The sequence below is a fragment of the Limulus polyphemus genome, unplaced genomic scaffold (assembly GCF_000517525.1).
Source record: "Limulus polyphemus unplaced genomic scaffold, Limulus_polyphemus-2.1.2 Scaffold2548, whole genome shotgun sequence".
NCBI lineage: Eukaryota > Metazoa > Arthropoda > Merostomata > Xiphosura > Limulidae > Limulus > Limulus polyphemus.
In genome coordinates, this window is record NW_013668158.1 from 84,906 (window position 1) to 103,484 (window position 18,579).

An 18,579-nucleotide genomic window follows, 5' to 3' on the forward strand; every position below is an offset into this window, starting at 1 on the left:
TTTCAGTTATTTAAAGCTTTAGGTACCAACCATTTCAGTTATTTAAAGCTTTAGGTACCAACCTCCATGAAGTTTCAGTTATTTAAAGCTTTAGGTACCAACCTCCATGTAGTTTCAGTGTGTAAGTTCTGCTTAAGATGGCAACAACCACAACACTGCAGATTTCCCACGATCACACAATAAATCCACTTGCTGCAACTTTCAGGAAGACCAGTGTACCAGTCATAAAGATTGTAGCAAGTACAAAGACACTAAAATCGAATTACATCAAACAGAACTCAGTACTACTACACATAACAGAAAAAAAATCATAACATAAAAACGACAAAAAATCACTAACCAGTAACAATGAAATACAAAAAACAGCAGCATTTCAACAATTAATGAAAAATTTGAAAATGATTCAAACAATATGAACTCATACAATGACCCCAAACAGCAAAACTAATCATCAGTACAGTCAAATGGTAAACACACAAAACACACTTATTTATCAACTATTACAATCAATCACCATCAGATATATCAATGAAATAAATAAATAAACGCATAAAAAACGAAATTTATATCATTGTCATTAAAAATGGTACTCGGCGGTTATGTGAACACTTGAAAGCTTTATTTAACTTATCCCTTAAGTACGGTTATATACGAAGCTCTTGGAAGCAAGCCAATGTTACCGTGTTCCATAAAGAAGGAATGAAAGCAGATAAACCAGAAAGTTATAACGTTAATTCATTGTACGTTTTCTCGACGTAGAAAAACTTATGGTAACACTTGGCATAACGGCTTATAGTGTCAATTGTTTCAACGGGATGTACCAAAGGATACCATTCACTGGCCTTCCAACTTTTTTCGATGGTCGAAAAATTAGAGTAAACATTGAAGGCATAGATTCACAGTTCTTTTCTCCTGAAGAAGGTGTCCCACTAGGAGGGACAGTTAGCAGTATATCAATTTTGAAGAAGGTGGAGCTTTTGAAGAGATCCACAAATACTTCTTCGTACGACAACTTCCAACGACTTTTAAACTCGATAGAAGAATGGTAAAACAAATGGAGAATCGAAATTAATGCACAATATACGCAGTTATTTTTTACCAAATCACCGAATACCAACAAGAACCCACTACAACTGTACCTTTACAGAACCCTGCCTCACATATATTATTTCATAGTCTTACTTATCACATTCACCTGGGCAAATCATATTAATAGCATCAAAAACAAAGTTTGAAAAATAATAGACTATCAAGAAAGTTTAGCTGGCAATAATAGAAGTGTTTCCTTAAAATTTATAAACCGTACATAAGATCCGTATTTGAATATGATGTCCAGCCTGGTTGAATGTGGCGAAATCCAACCTTTATAAAACTACAAACTATCCAAAACTCAGTATTATGCACAGAGTATAGAGTACCATATCGACATCTGTAAAGCTGTTTACATAATTATGCAAACCTCATGTTTCCACATAGTTTTTATTTGATGTTCATAAAACTATCGGTCGTGGGGCGTTATAATGTGATGTTCAATCTCATTATATGTCGGTAAAGAGTAACCCATAATTTTGGAGAACTTGTACAGTATAACATTAGTGGGAGGGGGGGGGGCATAGATATTTCATAAATGCAGTTATCATTTTCTTTTCTGGGAAATTAATCTAAGCAATTAGACTCTTAACATTATGTTTAATCGGCCAATAAGCCACGGCAGATATCTTCTCCAAACAACTTTGTCAAAAGGTCTTTCTTACGCTGCATATTAGCGTTCTTAAGGTATTTCGATACTGTAACAACAGAATCTCACATGATAATGCAAATGTTCAGATTTTACGATATAGTAAATTGAAACGTCTAATTCCGGTAATTACTTGACCTAGTTTCGAAATCTGCTCTTGAGGTTAAGAGTTAATTTTAGCTTATGTTAAAGATCAAAGCAAAACTTTAAGATTCAAGCTAGTAGAATGTGAGTGAGTTATTTACCTTATAAAGGTGCTCAGTGGTGTGTGTTTTCAACTAGAAGGAAGCTTTTAGAACATAGATATGTAAAAAAGATAAAACTTTAATTTCTGAAATTCAGTGTTTGTGCATGAATTTTACACCGTACACCCACAATCAATATTATTTGTGTTTAGTTTTAACAGCGGTAAGTTTACGGACTTACAAGGCTAAAATCCGGGGTTGGATTCCTCGTGGTGGACACAACAAATAGCTCAAAGTGGCATTGCTCTAAACAAACAAACTATTTGTGTGTAAGAATTTGACGCCATACACCCACAATCAATATTGCACTTTTATTAATTAAATTCTGTACTTGTGTGTATAAATCATACATTTCACACCACTATCAGTATCAAGGAAGTATAAACCATAGAAGCAGTAGGCATTTACCGCGTGAAATTCTAATAGGTTTCTTTTTTGTTTTTTTTTTATTCAGCCTGTGATCTTTCTTGTTTTTACTTTTACTAATATAAGATGTTTTTTGGTTGTTTTTTTTTTGCAAGTAATGTTATATACCCTATGGAGATAAATACACCCTTAAGAATTTCTTACAAACTACAGACATTTTCTAAGTTGTTATGTATAAAAACTTAAATAGAATTAATTATTATAGGAGAGACACGAATTATTTAGAAAAACTTGCAATAAATGGTGTAATTTGTTGGGACGTGTAATAATAATTATATCAAACAGGGTATTATTGCTTCAGAATTATATAATAGATTGAACAGTCGCCAAGTTTGTATATATTTTTTATTTAAAGAATGATTACGTTTCGAGCTAGCGCTCTTCGTCAGATCATACGGTTTACATTTCACTAATAATTATGAACTGATATGTCCTGTTAGTGTTACATTTACAATACTAAACAATGACGCGAGCTTTCGAAACAGTAGAAGCTTTCTTTGGGCTTTTAATTTGTGATCAAAATCACCTGCATTTAATCAAAACAATAAGTTTAGTGATTTTCACAGCTTCAACGTTTTTCATCACAGCTTAGAATTTATCTTGTTTTACACACAATGTTGACTGCATGCACCCTTTTAAACTTTCAGTTTAAATGTGCTGTTGATACAGAGGGCAGCGTGAAGAAAAACTATGAAGCGTCTCTAAATACGTGTCTTTACTCATTATTCACTTGGACAGATGTGTAAACAGTAATTTTTATTTTCGATATAAGATCTTGGTATTTTTTGAGAATGTTATAAACTGATTTTACAAATACGTGATTACATATTTCTTTTTTCGATAGCAAATTAAAAATATTTAGTAGAGTTTCTCTTAAACTTTAATCGTTGTCGTCGTTACAGTCCTGTCTTTGATACTAGTTAAGACTATTCAGTACAATAATTTAGAAATGCGTGGTGGAGTGATACAATGTGAAACAACAGAGCGTGACGTTGCACACATTGGACTCATTATCAGAACAGGATTTGATGCGATGAAATATGACGTAACATAAGTTGAATTAGTTTTTGATATAACTTGCAAGTAGTGTATCAAATACTCTTCAGTCGTGAATTTTCTGGTATTTGTCAAAACAATCAATAGAAAGAAACTACTTTTTTACTCTTACAAATGTATCACATGGCTTAAGTAAATAGTTCTTGAACGAGGGTTGTTCCGTAAGACGTGAGAAGGAACATTTCGATAAATGATGATAATTTCTTAAGCCTAATTCCTTTGTAACACAGTCTTCACAACCTTGACGAATGGCGTCAGCTCGAAACGTCGCACAAGATAAATTATAAAAAGTTTTCATTTAGACGTACCAGTTTATTCACCACCATTTATTAAAGCTTTATATAAATAGTGTTCCGACCATTGCTGTGAATGGCTCTGGATTGAACGAAACGCGTCGTCGGCAATGGATGTGTCAAATATAGTGTGGTTTGGAATACTGTTATACATTCTTCTAATCCTTTAAAATCGTGAAGTGACTATATTTAGAATGTACTTTAAAAATGTAATAGGCCTAATGCTAATGTCTTATGATAAGTAAAGCTTGTATTTTATGCACTGGTTGTTATGGCGGCATATTAATATTCTTAAATGCGTTTAAATTATACTAAATGCTATACATTATAGCAGTCCCTTGTTGATTTAAGAGTGAAAAAAGTCTTAACACGGCGTGTACATTTATATATTTTGAATACGCTTACACCGTGTAAGATTACACTGAAGGGGACATGAGGTGACACAACTTCACAGAGTCCGTGTCACTAAAGTTTGGTGGATTCGTGTTCTGGCGTGACACAATAATCTTTCTTTACGTGTCAACATGGTATATATGATACAATAGTTTTTCCATAAGGTGAACATCACTGACAAACGTGTTTTTTTTTAATGCAAAGCTGTTTACAATGGGTTATGTGTGTTGTGTCCATCGCGGGGAATCGAATCTCAAATTTTAGCATTGTAAGTCTGGAAACGTACCGTAACCCGTCGGCGGGGGGACGTTAGAGGGGAGTCTAACGATAGCGTTCAGCTTATCATGGCATGATATGTGCTGTACCTACCACTGGTTTCAAAACCCGGGTTGTAGAGTTATAAGCCTTCAGAATTGCCACATAGCAACTGTGGGCGGCTATTTTTCTAAATAAATAAATAAAAAAAAAAACATTTGGTTAATAATTAGTTTTCGTATTTTAGAATAATGAGTTTTTTTCATATTCTCTTTCGTTAATGGGAGCTTTTGAATACAGTAACATATTTAAAAAGCTTACAGCTGTTGTTTGTGTGTCTGTTTTTTCTAAAAAGAAAACAAAGGGCTTTAGGTCTGTGTGGTCCCACTAAAAATCGCCCTACTAGATAAAGGGCTGCAGTCATTGTAACCCATAATAAGCCTAAAGCCCAAACTTTTATCATTATTTCTTATCAAAACGTTATTCTCAACAATACAAATATTGTTTTTGAATCATTGTTAAACTTTCCCATCGGGAGTGTTGTACCTAATGTAGCTAGAGGCGAACAATGTTATTTAAGTTATCAATATGTTTAGCGAGGAACCCAGTGGACTTATTAATTAATTCAAAACTTTTAAAGCGGAGAAGTTCTTATTGCAATGATTACAACGCTTCGACCCATAGTATCGGGACATATTCGGGTACTAAGAGTCGAGACGTTGTATTCATTAAAATTAGAACTTGCTGTTATTAATTAATAAGTTATCGATAACTTGAGTACATAAAGAAAACTTCGAACGAATGATCCCTTGGAGTTCACGGTAGTCTCGTGTATTCATAATTCTGTACATTATATTCCACACAAGTTATCCGTCTATTATTGGTTGAGAAACAAGCTATACTTCTATTATTGGTTGAGAAATAAAGCAAATCACAAAGGTGGTTCCCAAAGCATAACTTTATTAAAGCAACACAAGCGATTCACTGACAGTATACAGCGACAAAATGATCACACAATAATTGTGTTAACAATATACCTTGTCTTACAACAAAACCGTTCTATTTTTGTTTTTTAATTTATTTCTTGGTATTTGAATTAAGCGGAAAGTCCGCCAGAGGGCATTGAAAAGCTCTCTTTTTTTTTTGTCAGTTGCCATTTTCCAGGAATAAAAGTTAATGAAACAAAAAAAAACAAACAACAACAGATTTCAAACATGACTGGCTCAGTTTACAATAGAACCAAGTATTAAAATTACGTCACAACATGCGCATTTCACTCACCCCATAGGGTAACCAGTCTTTCAAAGCCTTTTAACAATTTGACTGGATCTTTCTTTAAGAAAACAAAAACAATAAAGAGTGACATATTTCTTCAGGAAGAAAGCGTCGTCGTTCGGACAATTGCTACACACACACACACAACAGATTTAATACAAAACTACACGCATTTACACGGGTCAATCAGTTCAAGACGTTCAAGGGTTACGCCATTTTTTATTTTTCTCCCTTGACTAACCGACGTTCGAAACCCGTCGATTTTTAAAAATTATCATCTCTAAATGTTTCACACGGGATATTAAAAAGTTTCCTAATCATCTCAAAAAAGACTAAGAATATATTGTACAAAAAAGCATCAAACTTTTCCATCTTCAAACACGACCTTTAATAGCTTTAAACATGACCTTTAACCTCCATATAGAACCGTAGCTTTTTAGAAGCTAATACTGCTTTAATGAATGCAAAGTATATCATTATATTTCATTTGACTCGACAGTGTTTGTAATTAGAAAACCCTTTCTTCGGTTATCACAGCTTTATTTAAGTGCGTTCATTTAGCCATTTCTACCCTTCATCTTACTTTGAGCAAGAAATTCGACTTAAAACAATAATTACCATTAGGAATTATTAAAAAACAAAGCGATAATGTGTCGCTCCAGCCCTGAAATACAAGAATATCAGTTAACGTTTGTTGTTGTTTTTTTTGTTTTTTACAAATTGGTTCAGTTCGTTTTTGCTCTGTCAAATTTGGAGAAAGATAAAAAACGTGTAAAAAGAGTAATAATCCGGAGTGCTTTAAATAAACTGTGAGTGTATTTATTGACGAACAAGAACAGCGTCTAATATTGGACAAGCAGCGTAATCAATAATTTCTCCGTTTCGTGAAGGCTTATTAAACCGAAGCTTGTGAAACTGCTCATGTTCTGACTGGGTGGATGGGTGTACGTAATATAGTTGTGTTGATAATTTTAAGGTTTTCCGAGGATAATAATAATACATACACAATATATGATGGTAAGATTCATGATTAATTTTACCTGCTATAAATATATCTCATCTAAAGTTAACAAAAGATTTTTAATGTAGACTTACAAGTGCAAAAATAAAAGCTCCATGCTCACCATTTTCTGCTTTCAGATAAGAGTGTATGGATTAAGTTTTGAAAGAGTCAACCATGATAAAGCTGCCGTTTACGATAGGATTGATCAAACCGATAAGATACTTGCAATTTGAAGATAAAAATCAAATTATTTCATTGCTAATTTTAGGGACTTCTGCAACTTTAGCATTTTAAAATGGATTTTTAAGAACTTTCTCAATCAAAACTGCCGTTTTTTTAAACTCCAAGCGAACTACATCCTAAACTAGTTAGATGATTTGTTTTTAAAGTAGGGTTCTAAACTACAGAAAACTAAAGAAGTCCGTTTTCTAATTTGCTTATAAGCTTTTTGCTCGAATAAAGTTCTGAATTACATTAATCCTGTGATGATCAAAAAAAAAAGGGTTAGACTCGCATTTACTGAATTACTTTTAACTACTGAACGTTACATAATGTAGCAATCATTGTCATATCCGTGTTTGATAAGTCAGGTACTCACTATAAGTTTGGAAAGATAATTACAATGTTAGAAATACGATGCTAATGTTTTCTTAATGGAATGACATTTTGAAGCAAGTAAAATACAATTTAAAGAAAGTTAAGATCACGTGACTGTTTCAATATCTACAAAACTAACACTACCTTTATATAGTTCATTTTCTAACACTTCTTTCGTGTAAAATTACAACGATTGCAAGTTGGTAATCTGACCAGTTGTGGAAGGTAATATCACACCTCGAAATTAGTGTATGGATATTTTCTACTAATATCAGTTATCACCGCTAGTCGGAAAGCCTAATTACCAGAAATTGTCTTTTCAGCTCAATTAGTTAAATTGTAAAACTGTCTTTTAATATGATGTTCGTCACCCAACAAGGATGATAAGCCTTTTTTGTTTCCTTCCTGTTCTCTTCTTAATTCATTTTTTAATCGGAACAAATTTTACACCTCTTAAAAAAAATATAATAAAACGGGTAAGTTTTCTAATATGATAATCACGAGACTTTTTTCCATTTTCCATACAAGTTTTCGTAAAATAACTTATTCTTTTTTTTGTTACCGCGATAAACAAATATCCTACATTAAAAATATCAATGGGTTCTAAACTAAGCATGAATAAAAACTGTTTCCATATAAAGAAGTGTTTGTTTATAATTAAGCACAAAGCTACACTATGCCCTGACCACCAAGGATATGGAAACCCGGTTTCTAGCGTTGTAAAGTCTACAGACATACCGCTGTGCCACTGGGGGTATATAAAGAAGGGAGTGTAAATAAACTGGGTGCTTTAGTGTAATTGCTACCTGAAAGATGCCTTAATTTTACTTACAAAAGTCATTTGTTGCAAAGGAAAATCAGAACAAACCTAAAAAAAAAACGTTTTAGGATGTCTAATACTCCAATCGGAGAAACAGAATTAAATATGATCTTCGTTACCAGTGGTATATTTAAAGGGTAAAAATAACAGAAGGTGTTAACGCACCCGAATCATAACATATAGGGTGCACTAAAATTAACGGCATTCAGTTCGTTTTTCTCATAGTAAATAATTTGAAGATTTCAATTGAAACCAAAGATATCTGTACCTAAACGTGAATGTCTAATCGTTTTTAAAAATCTATAACAAATACTGAGGTAAAATGCCATCTGTTGACAGCATGGAAAAAGAAAATACTGAACCAAAATTTTCTGTGATAGATTGTTTAGACAGAGTATTCCTGACGAAACACAGATGAATGAACGGCAGCTGCCTGTTGTAGAAACATAAGTGTAGAGGACGACGTTTCGAAAGTGTTCAGGTGAAGACGAAAGGCGGAAGACTTTCGAAACGTCATCCTCTACACTCGTGTTTTTACAACAGGTAGCTGCCGTTCATTCATCTATGTTTCATCCTGAACCAAGATTTGTTTAAAAAAATATCTTCAATGGCTTGATTAACGTGATGCAATTTTCAAAAAATGAAATATCCTCCTAAGATTATTTTTGACAATGAATTAGGGAATCTTAAAGACAAACGTTCAGGTATATTTAAAAAGTGATAATCGAGTGTCGTAGAAAAAATATAACAATATTACTTTGTAACAAGATGACAGTGATTTACTTGTACTCTTTCGTTACTGAGTCAGGTACTAGATGATCTATTCCAATATTATCTTTTAGAAACGGTGATTTGTTCGGTTGTCGTTTAAGCTGTTCAGTTTCAGGTTAAAACATCGTGCAGTACGGTTTTAATGCTTAGGTAGGTGCCTGATCACGTGAACACTTGGAAACTGAAACTAAGACAGATGTTTTCCTTGATGTGTAGCCTCTTGATAACATCAGATTTGGTACTATCATTTGTGAAATTAAATCAAAGATTACACCACTAATCAGAATAGTTCTAAACAAACGAACCTTTCAAAAAATGAGTGTAAAATTAGACTGCTACGTGAAGGAACAAAAACCACGTTTATATTATAGCTATAAATCATTTCTGTGCAATTACTAATAAACAAGACCCCCCTCCCCCCAAAAAAACAACAACAACTAAACAACAACAAACAAACGCATTGTTTAACAGTATCGCATGCACATCTCATCCACCGATTTAGTTATGTAATCAAACTATTCACACGCAGTGCAATACGTAAACTGCATAGTCTACGCTACTACGCATTTGATGCTCGGGGGGCCACCCAAAAACTAAATAATTTTAGACAGTGATAACTGTATACACTGTTTATATTTATCACCTCAACGGTTTAGATTTTAATTTTCGTATATATACACACGTCATAGCAGTGCAGAACGTTTTTTTTTCCCCACAAACTTTAATTAAGCAGGTAAAATCCTCGCTGTTTCGAAGTCTACCATTAAATATTATGACTTCATTAACTTTTAATATCTTCAGTATTTAGTTATCTGTTAACCATATACTAAAAATCCGATAAACTATAAACATAGTTATGTTAGATTTTCCATAACCTGTAAAATGTGTATGAATACAGATCCCCCCTTCCAATGAAGCGGAACCTTTCTTCGTGATTAAGGTGCATGTGAACAGTCACTTGAATATTGTAATATCAAGGTTTGAAGTTCCTGCCGCCATTATTATCGCATATGACAAGAAAGTTCCTATAAAAAGTTTATGTATATACACGCATCAATCTAAATACGTAAATGTGTGTAGCGTAGCCTTTTTTTTCTTCATTAACTGATCTTTTCGTAGTTCTGTAGGTTTTTCTTATTTGCATTCCATTTTATGAGAGTCGTTCTCTTCAAGAGAATTATTACGTGGGGGATGAAGTGTACATGGAGATCCTCAGAAATTTCAAGCCCTTTTATCAAGATTTATTAACCACCCCTAAAACTCGGGAGGAGGTGGGGAGCAGAAATCTATATAGGGGAGGAAAGGGGAAACATTTGTTTGTTTTCGCTGAAAATGGCGCATTTCAATGTTGCCTGAAGTTTTTTTTTTTGTTATTTGTTTACGCTTTGTAAATACGTTTTACCTATGGGTACAATTGAGGGGGTGAAATCGCAGATCCCCATCCCTTACACACACACACACACACAACCGGCAAACATAATAGAATATGCATTCATAAAACCTAAGCATAACTTTTACAATAATGCATTCCCTTACTAAGCTAAGAAGGCGAAACAGTTCATTTTTACGATATACAACAAACTGTGAGATTAAAACACAGTGTAGCTGTATAAGGATTTGTGTACTGAAATACCTAAAGTTTATCTATCTCGTTGTAACGTGTACAGATAAACAACTCTCCCAGTGCCAGGTGTTTTCGTACCTCATTGATTATTTGAATCTGGTAATCCCTGGGTAGTTTGAAGGAGAAATACCCTTTGTTCTTGGTGGTAAAATATTCCACACTTTTCGGGCCCATTTGAGGTTATAAATGTCCTAAAATTTGATGTTAAAATAAAAGGAAAACAACAACTAACAGTATGAAAACTATCTTCATTGCTCCAGCTTATTTGAGAATGTCCTATAGAAATTTCATACTCCAAAAGTTAAAAAAACAAACTAGAACTTGAGAAACCCGAAGTACGTATTTCTTTGATCACATCTGTAACTATAGCCTAACTAGAGATTGCACTTCGACACACTCCCGTGTAAATCGTAGATCACAACAAAAGATAAATTAACTTCTAATCCTTAATTGTGTACGAGATAGACTTGAAAATATTCTGTATCTTTTGATGTTTTTAAATTAAATCTACCCAGAAGATATAGTGACGTAGCCCCAACCAATCAGAAGTGGCTACAAAGCGGGAATTAATACCTGCATTTAAAGCTGTATATTATCATAATAGTGGAAAAAATTCAGATAATAAAGCTACACGCATCAGGAATATTATACTAGTTGTAGTTGCGCCGGTTCCCCGAAAGTGTTCTGTTTCAAGAGTAAATTAAACCAAAATTATGAGTAACGATCATTGTTATTTCTTGCTTTTGAAGTTCGTATGCCATGTTGTGTTGTAGCGTACAGAGTGTGTAATTCTTCTTGTGATTCATGACATGCGCACATTTTACTGACGTCACGACAGTACAAATTGCAACGTTAATCGTCCCTCATGTGACGTCAATTTAGTGTCTACTGACTGACTGACAGACAACACGCTACTGTGGTGCGAGTGTTTAAAACAGGTGGCCTTCGGCCCCCTTTCGGGGAAATTATAGTACAAAAGTAGTTGTTTTTTTTCGTCTATGTCTGTGACATAGACGTAGGAAGCAATAAAATATTAATAGGCTACAGTCATAAGTGTGTGGTTGGATTGGGTGGTGATGGTATAAAAATGTTTTTGCAACATTTTGCTATAAATGAAGTAATCTTGCGCATTCAGTCACTTAATTTTTTTTTTTTTAGAATTCAAACTTTCAATATTCGTTAAGTATTAAAATCAAATTATTTTCAGCTGTTTAAAGTAAGTTAATATTTTGTAAAAAGTCCTCTTTTTTATGTCCTCAAGCGTTCATAGGATTATATAGTTGTCTTCTTTGCCTGAAAAATGCGATCCTCACTCTGCAGAGAAAACCTTGCAAATTTGGTTTTTAAATTACATTATGTGTGTTGTGTTGTAGCTTATAATCTCTCAGATAAAATCGTGCATTTATTTAAATAATAAATCTAATGCAGATATGTGTAAAAAGTGGGGGGTATATCTGAATTAAGCCAACAACATCATTTCTGTTTACGGATACGTATAATGATAACCGAGTTTAGTTTACTGGCAGTACTGTAAAACAAATCACATACTTTAAATATGACAATTACAAATCGAATTACTCAACGCTTGGAAAAAAACCGGGATTTGTCTATAGAAACGACACCTACATAAAAAATATATGTTCTTTTCTTTTACGACTTTTTTGTTGTTGTTTCTTTATTATTAATTAAACACAAAACTATACAATGGGCTATCTGCACTGTGCCCTCCGTGGGTATCGAAACCCGATTTTTAGTGTTATAAGCCTTGAGACTTATCGCTGAGCTACCGAAAGGGGGCCGTCTTTTATGAGGGTTTAGGTTTTATTTAACGGATTTTCTTGTATAAGCAGGCAGTGTTTGCTTATGATGTATATTAAGCCTCTAAAAAAAAACTTAAAAAACATAAATAGTTTTAAAACTAATACAACAATTAAAAACCACAATTTAGTTCCTCGTGGGGCGTCTTACAATGTGCGCTATTGTTACGGTAACTATGGCAGCAAAAACACGTAAATACACACCTTTTTTTATACAAACATGTAATGTTACATAATAGTGAAGTACAGTTTAAAAAAAAGAATGTGAAAAGGGCACAAGAAACTTCTCTTGAACTAGTACTATTTAGTGTTAATTACAAAAGAAGGGATGGTTTGTATATTACAAGAAATAATTGACTTATGAAATGTAAACCGTTTTGAGCAATAAAGATGCGCACGGAACTTTACTAATTCCGTTATCTTAACTTTTTTTTTCACACGAAAATAATGTTCAGACACGTATCATCTGATATCTGAGGAAAGGTTCTTGCGAATCTTGTACTATTTTTTTAATCTCAAATATCATAATTTCTTTTTATTAACTCCCCTCTCTCATGACAGATTTGTTTCGAAGGTCAATCAGTTACCTTTCTTCAACTTATTACGTTTCGTAACTATACCTGACCTCATTTTTCCCATGTTTATTAATAACGTAAACACTGGTACTTGTTTTATGTGTGTATCTATGTACATGTATTTTTAACCAAAGCATAAAATAGTTCCATAGTAATGACGGGCTAATTATCACAACAGACACTTTATAAGCTATGATAACTGACTCTTTCTTAGGCCTACATTTTCTCTCTGTAACACTAACACAAAAGAAGTGTTTTAATTCATATGTTATATATATATAACTCTAAACTTTGTTAAGCATACGGTTATATGGTTATACATATATCTTTACGTGAAACTGAAACTATATATCAAAAGGCACAAATATGAGATGATGTCATCTATTGCTCAACTAGTTACCATGGTTACAAATCATATACACACTAGTCTATCATCAGAAGTACGTTACCATGACAGCAGAACACAGAAAAGTCCATCTGTTACAGCGAGGACAATCCTAGCATGAATTTGGAGTTCTGCAACAAACTTTAACTGGAATAAGGTTTTGTACCAAAATTAATAACAGTAACAGAAAGCTCAACCCACGGTTTGCTTTATATACCATTCCTGCTAGTTCTCTTCTTAAGAATCCTAAGATATATTAGCGGAAGTTTTGTTGTTCTTGTTTTCAATCTTGCTGTCTACCACTATGTAGCCAGACAGCAGTTCAGACACGTCCAACTACATAAGAATTTCTTCACCGGTGTCAAAGCCCATGTACTCTTATTGCACATCAGGCAATTTATTCCAATCTTCAAGGTTTGTCTTTAACGAGATAAAACTAACCCACCCTTACCTCATTCTATAAGTTTTTTTTTTGTTTTCAAATCGAAGAAAAAACAACCATATACCACAATTTTAAAAACGGTGTCTACTGTAAAATGTGTAAAAAAAATTAAAATACACACAATAGACGTAAATTCCATCAACTATGGTTGACTCTTGTCTTTGAGAGTAATCGGATGTTCTGTTCCGGCCATTGATGGCATGGACGCGTAATTTCTTATTTGATGTAAAGAGATCAATTGATTGGGAAACGAGTTATGAGCGGGTTTTAGGTCCATGGAACTCATCTGTGAAGAAGGTTTGGGAAAATTAACAGGTTCGTACGGGAAATATGACCGTGATGACCCTGCTAGAGATAACTGCGATCCCGAAGAGATTGGCAGCATTCCAGACTGGATGGGGGTGAAGGCTGATGTTGTTTTGCTATTAGATACAGACATTGCACCGCCATCATACTGAAGCTGAGGGGATCCAAGGTGACCTGTGTGCACCATGTCTGAATGCTCACGTGGATTGTGGTTGTTGGATGTGGTGTTTCCATTCCCTCCGCTTCCAAGAGATTGCCTGTGGTCTAAATCTCGGGACGCTAGATGAAGACGAGGATGGTCTCCAAGGGGCGACTGGAGGCACGTGTCTTGGACGTGCGGATGGGCACTGTGATGAGCAATCACAGATGCAGCGGCTGAAAGACCTACAGAAGAGTTCTCTGAGTATGTGTTTTCTGGTCCTGGCGAAGAAACGATGTTTTTTGACCAGAAGTTATCCACGTGAGTCCGGGCCACAGGCGTCGGAGGTGTTGTGGAGGTGTTGCTACCGAGGACCATTTGAGACCTCTTGTCCATCCTGTCTGCATGCTTCTGCATATGCTTGGCTAGATAAGATTCCTGGGTGTAGGATTTTCCACAGTATTGACAGATGTGGGTTTTCAGGTGTTTGGATTCCTTATGTTTAGGGATGTGCTCCAGAAGACTTGTCTCATCAGTGAAACACTTGTAGCAGCTGTTACACTTGTAGGGCTTGTCAGTTTGGTGGCAACGGGAATGGGATTGGAGATTGGAAAGCTGACTGAAGGCCTTGTTGCAACCAGGATGACGACACTTGTACGGCTTGTCCCCGGTGTGGGTCCGGATGTGCTGTTGCAGGTGGGACAGTTGAGTGAATTTTCGCTGGCAGATCTCACAGCGGTATGGCTTGATCCCCAGGTGGATTCGCGTGTGCTGGGACAGGTAAGAAGAGTTGGCAAAGGCCTTGGAGCATTGGGAACACTTGTAGGGTTTGGCCTCACGCATATGAATCTGAGTGTGTAGCTGCAAGTCTGCCTTGGAACCAAAAATCTGGAAAAGCACAGATGAGACGGGAAAACATAATCAGTGAGGTTATCTTGTTAAAACAACACCTTTTAAATTTTTGGAATGGCCTACCACACCATTCAAGGCCAATTCCGTCTGCCGACAGCACGGTTCCAAATTTTATTTATTTCTATATATATATATATATAATCTTAATTCAATGACATTTTATTTTTTAATCAAAGCCGAATACGGATTTCCAATCCAATCAGGGCCACCCCAGGGTCCCAAGGCAGGCTATACACAGCAGACGAACGTGGCGCCATCGTGGTGTGGCGAGCTTAATGGACACAACCGGATTGAGTCGGTCATCATTTCAGAAAAGTGGAGAATGCCTTAAGATTACAAAATCCTTCTCTTCAATCCGGTTAGTGCCTCAACAATAATATTAAATATTATAAAACAAAATCGCATGTTTTCAATTAAAAACATCAACACATCCTTAAATAATAACTTGCTATGAGTTGGATATTTCAGGTAAGCATAGAATTTTAATACTGAATAAAAAGAATAAAAGATTAAAATACGTCCGTCCTGTAACAAAAATAAATTTCCAATCCTTTCCTAAGTTTTATTAAATGTTTCATTCAGATCCCGTTTCATACAAGTAGTTTACACTTTCTTTAATAAGCCTAAATAAGTATTTCATTAAATAGCTAGGATGTAGAATTATACACGGACTTTTCTCTACGTTAAAATAATTTTATTTGCGAGCTTTCGACTCTTTTAACGGAACCTTCATCGGGCAACAATGTACAATGTATTTGCAAGCTTTCGGCTCTTTTAACGGAACCTTCATCGGGCAACAATGTACAATGTATTTGCAAGCTTTCGGCTCTTTTAACGGAACCTTCCTCGGGCAACAATGTACAATATACAACGGGCAACAATGTACAAATAAAAGTATTTTAACGTATAGAAAAGTCCGTGTATAATTCTACATATTAATTTACCTACGTTCTGAGTCTTAAACAACAAAAATAGCTTGTACAATTTGACGAATTGTTTCTCTAAATGATCAAAAATGAAATAATATATTTACAATTACGCTTTGATTTCGAAATACTGAGCGCTTTACAATAAGTATATAAACTGATAAACGATGAATGCCGTTAACTGACACGTGTCATAAGACAACGTAACTTTTCACAAAGATGCAGTAATACTTTTGTCGACAGTAAACGCTGATTCATTAATGTCAATTTCCAAAAAGAAATTACTTTAGTGGATATTAAATTTGAAGACAAAACTGTATGTTGCCAAGAGACAGAAAACACATTTCTAGACAATGCTGTATGTTGCTAGGTGACACTAAACGTTTTATTTCCAGACAATGCTGTATGTTGCTAGGTGACACTAAACGTTGTATTACTAACAATAATATGTTTTTATGTTATAGCCATATCGATTGGTTTAGGATGAAAAAATAGAACGCTGTTAAATTCTTTATTTTATTCAATTCAAAGAAAGTAAAGTGAAAAAAAAAATGTGTGAAACAAGTATTGATGTAAGATGACAAAGCTTGCCTTAACTACAACTGCACTGATAGCTATAATAACGTTTTTCGTTGTTCGTCGGATATAAATTATTTACTTAATTTCTCTGTTTGTTGGCGAGAGGAGATATTCCAGTATATGCTAATAAGCTCTATCAAAAATCATAATATTTATTAATAACCCTGGCTGTGCAAGTATATAAAAATATATTTTTTTTTCTTCCAAATTTAATAAATATGAATCGTAACAGCAATAAAGCCTGTGAAGCTTCTGTTGTTTCCACGTCAACGGTGCAGTGGTAAGCTTAAGGGCTTATATTGCTAATTTTCGGAGTTCGATTCATACAGTGGGCACAGCATTGTTTTGCCCTTAAGCAAAAACAATCGTGCTTTTAAGCGATAAAATGAATTAAGGCCCCAATATAAGCTCGTTACCCAGGCAAAAATATTTCGTATATAATGTTACAAATGAAATAAAACTATATTTTTTTTCTCCAGCTTCTTTGTCGTAACTATACTGTTACCTTCTGCTGTTTTATGTATTTTATACAACAACAACAACAACATTAGAAGTCAGCATCTACAGAAATAGATGCTCAAATCTTGTTCGTTATATACTGTATGCTGAATTTCGCGCAAAGCTACTCGAGGGCTATCTGCGCTAGCCGTCCTTAATTTAGAAGTGATAGACTAGAAGGAAGGGAAGGCAGCTAATCAACACCGCCAATTCTTGGACTGCTCTTTGCCAACGAATAGTGGAATTGACTGACACATTACAATGCGAGAGGGCGAGCATGTTCGGCGACGGATTTTCGAACCCGCGACCCTCAGATTGCGAGTCGAGCGCTATGCCAGGCTTCAATCACAAATGGCATGCGTTAATTTTTTGTTTACGATAAAATGTAAACGCGAACAAGAAAAAGATAAAACTTAATACGTCCACAGCACAAGGTGTTTGTTGTTCAAGTTAAAAATATGCAATACTAGCAAAAACGTATTTGTCGCTCCCCATTTTTTAAGGCCTAATTGTGGGTGATTACGTCTGTGGAAAAAAACAACAACAACACAAAAACGGAGTATTTGCCGGTGTTCGGACAATATTACCGATCTTAAAAAGGAACCCCTACGATAACAAATTTATTCAGGTGTTTAACCTCATCTGAACACTTTAACATCTGTGGATGTGTTTCGGCTTTCTCATTACCGTTATGTAATCCATAGGTTTTCATCAATTCTTTCACTGCTATAATTACAGATTAACAACTCTCCCAGTGCCACGTTTGTGTTTAGGTACACAACAAAAACAAACAAACGTAGAGCCCTTTCTTCTAAAACTCCAACCCCTCTAGTTGGGGACACGTGTGTGGCCATGACAGGTGAAGGTTCGTCCGGCGCTTCAGAGAGTAATTTTTAATCAATCATTGTAATGTTTTCTTTTTCTACACGTGTATATATTGCTTAATCATGAAAGATGAACTTAAATCATGCTGGTTATATATGTCTGTTATCTGTTACTGTGGTACTCGTATATGTCCTAGTCATTTGCAGGAAAGGGAAATTAAATCTTATCACGGTTACCATGACCAAGTGGTTCCTTCTAAACTGTACCACTGTTTCTCTATCGCCCATCTATTATATTTTATCTTATTCAAAACAATTATTTATTATAAAGAACACCATATGATAGGATCATTACTTAATGGATTGTTGTAAAAAAACGAGCTGATTTAAAAATGTATTGTTGTAAAAAAATGAGCTGATTTAAAAATGTATTGTAAAAAATGAGCTGATTTAAAAATGTATTGTAGTAAAAAATGAGCTGATTTAAAAATGTATTGTAAAAATGAGCTGATTTAAAAATGTATTGCTGTAAAAACGAGCTGATTTAAAATGGATTGTTGTCAACAAACAAACTTGATTTAAAAATGTATTGCTGTAAAAACGAGCTGATTTAAAATGGATTGTTGTCAACAAACAAACTTGATTTAAAAATGTATTGCTGTAAAAACGAGCTGATTTAA

At 34.5% G+C, this 18,579-nt stretch overlaps 1 protein-coding gene across 6 annotated transcripts in view; it reads right to left on the reverse strand.

The window, feature by feature from the left end:
- Positions 1–18,579, reverse strand: part of LOC106467263 (zinc finger protein rotund-like) — a 155,978-nt gene that overhangs the window by 84,887 nt on the left and 52,512 nt on the right. For 4 of the 6 annotated variants that reach the window (XM_022395400.1, XM_022395397.1, XM_022395399.1 and 1 more), the window contains one exon: positions 5,347–15,048. The exons of the other annotated variants lie outside the window; for them this stretch is intronic. In XM_022395400.1, the coding sequence (XP_022251108.1) occupies positions 13,858–15,048 (1,191 nt within the window). In that variant the 3' untranslated portion in view covers positions 5,347–13,857. Of the gene's footprint in view, positions 1–5,346; positions 15,049–18,579 lie in introns of those variants that run through there. 6 annotated transcript variants of the gene reach the window in all.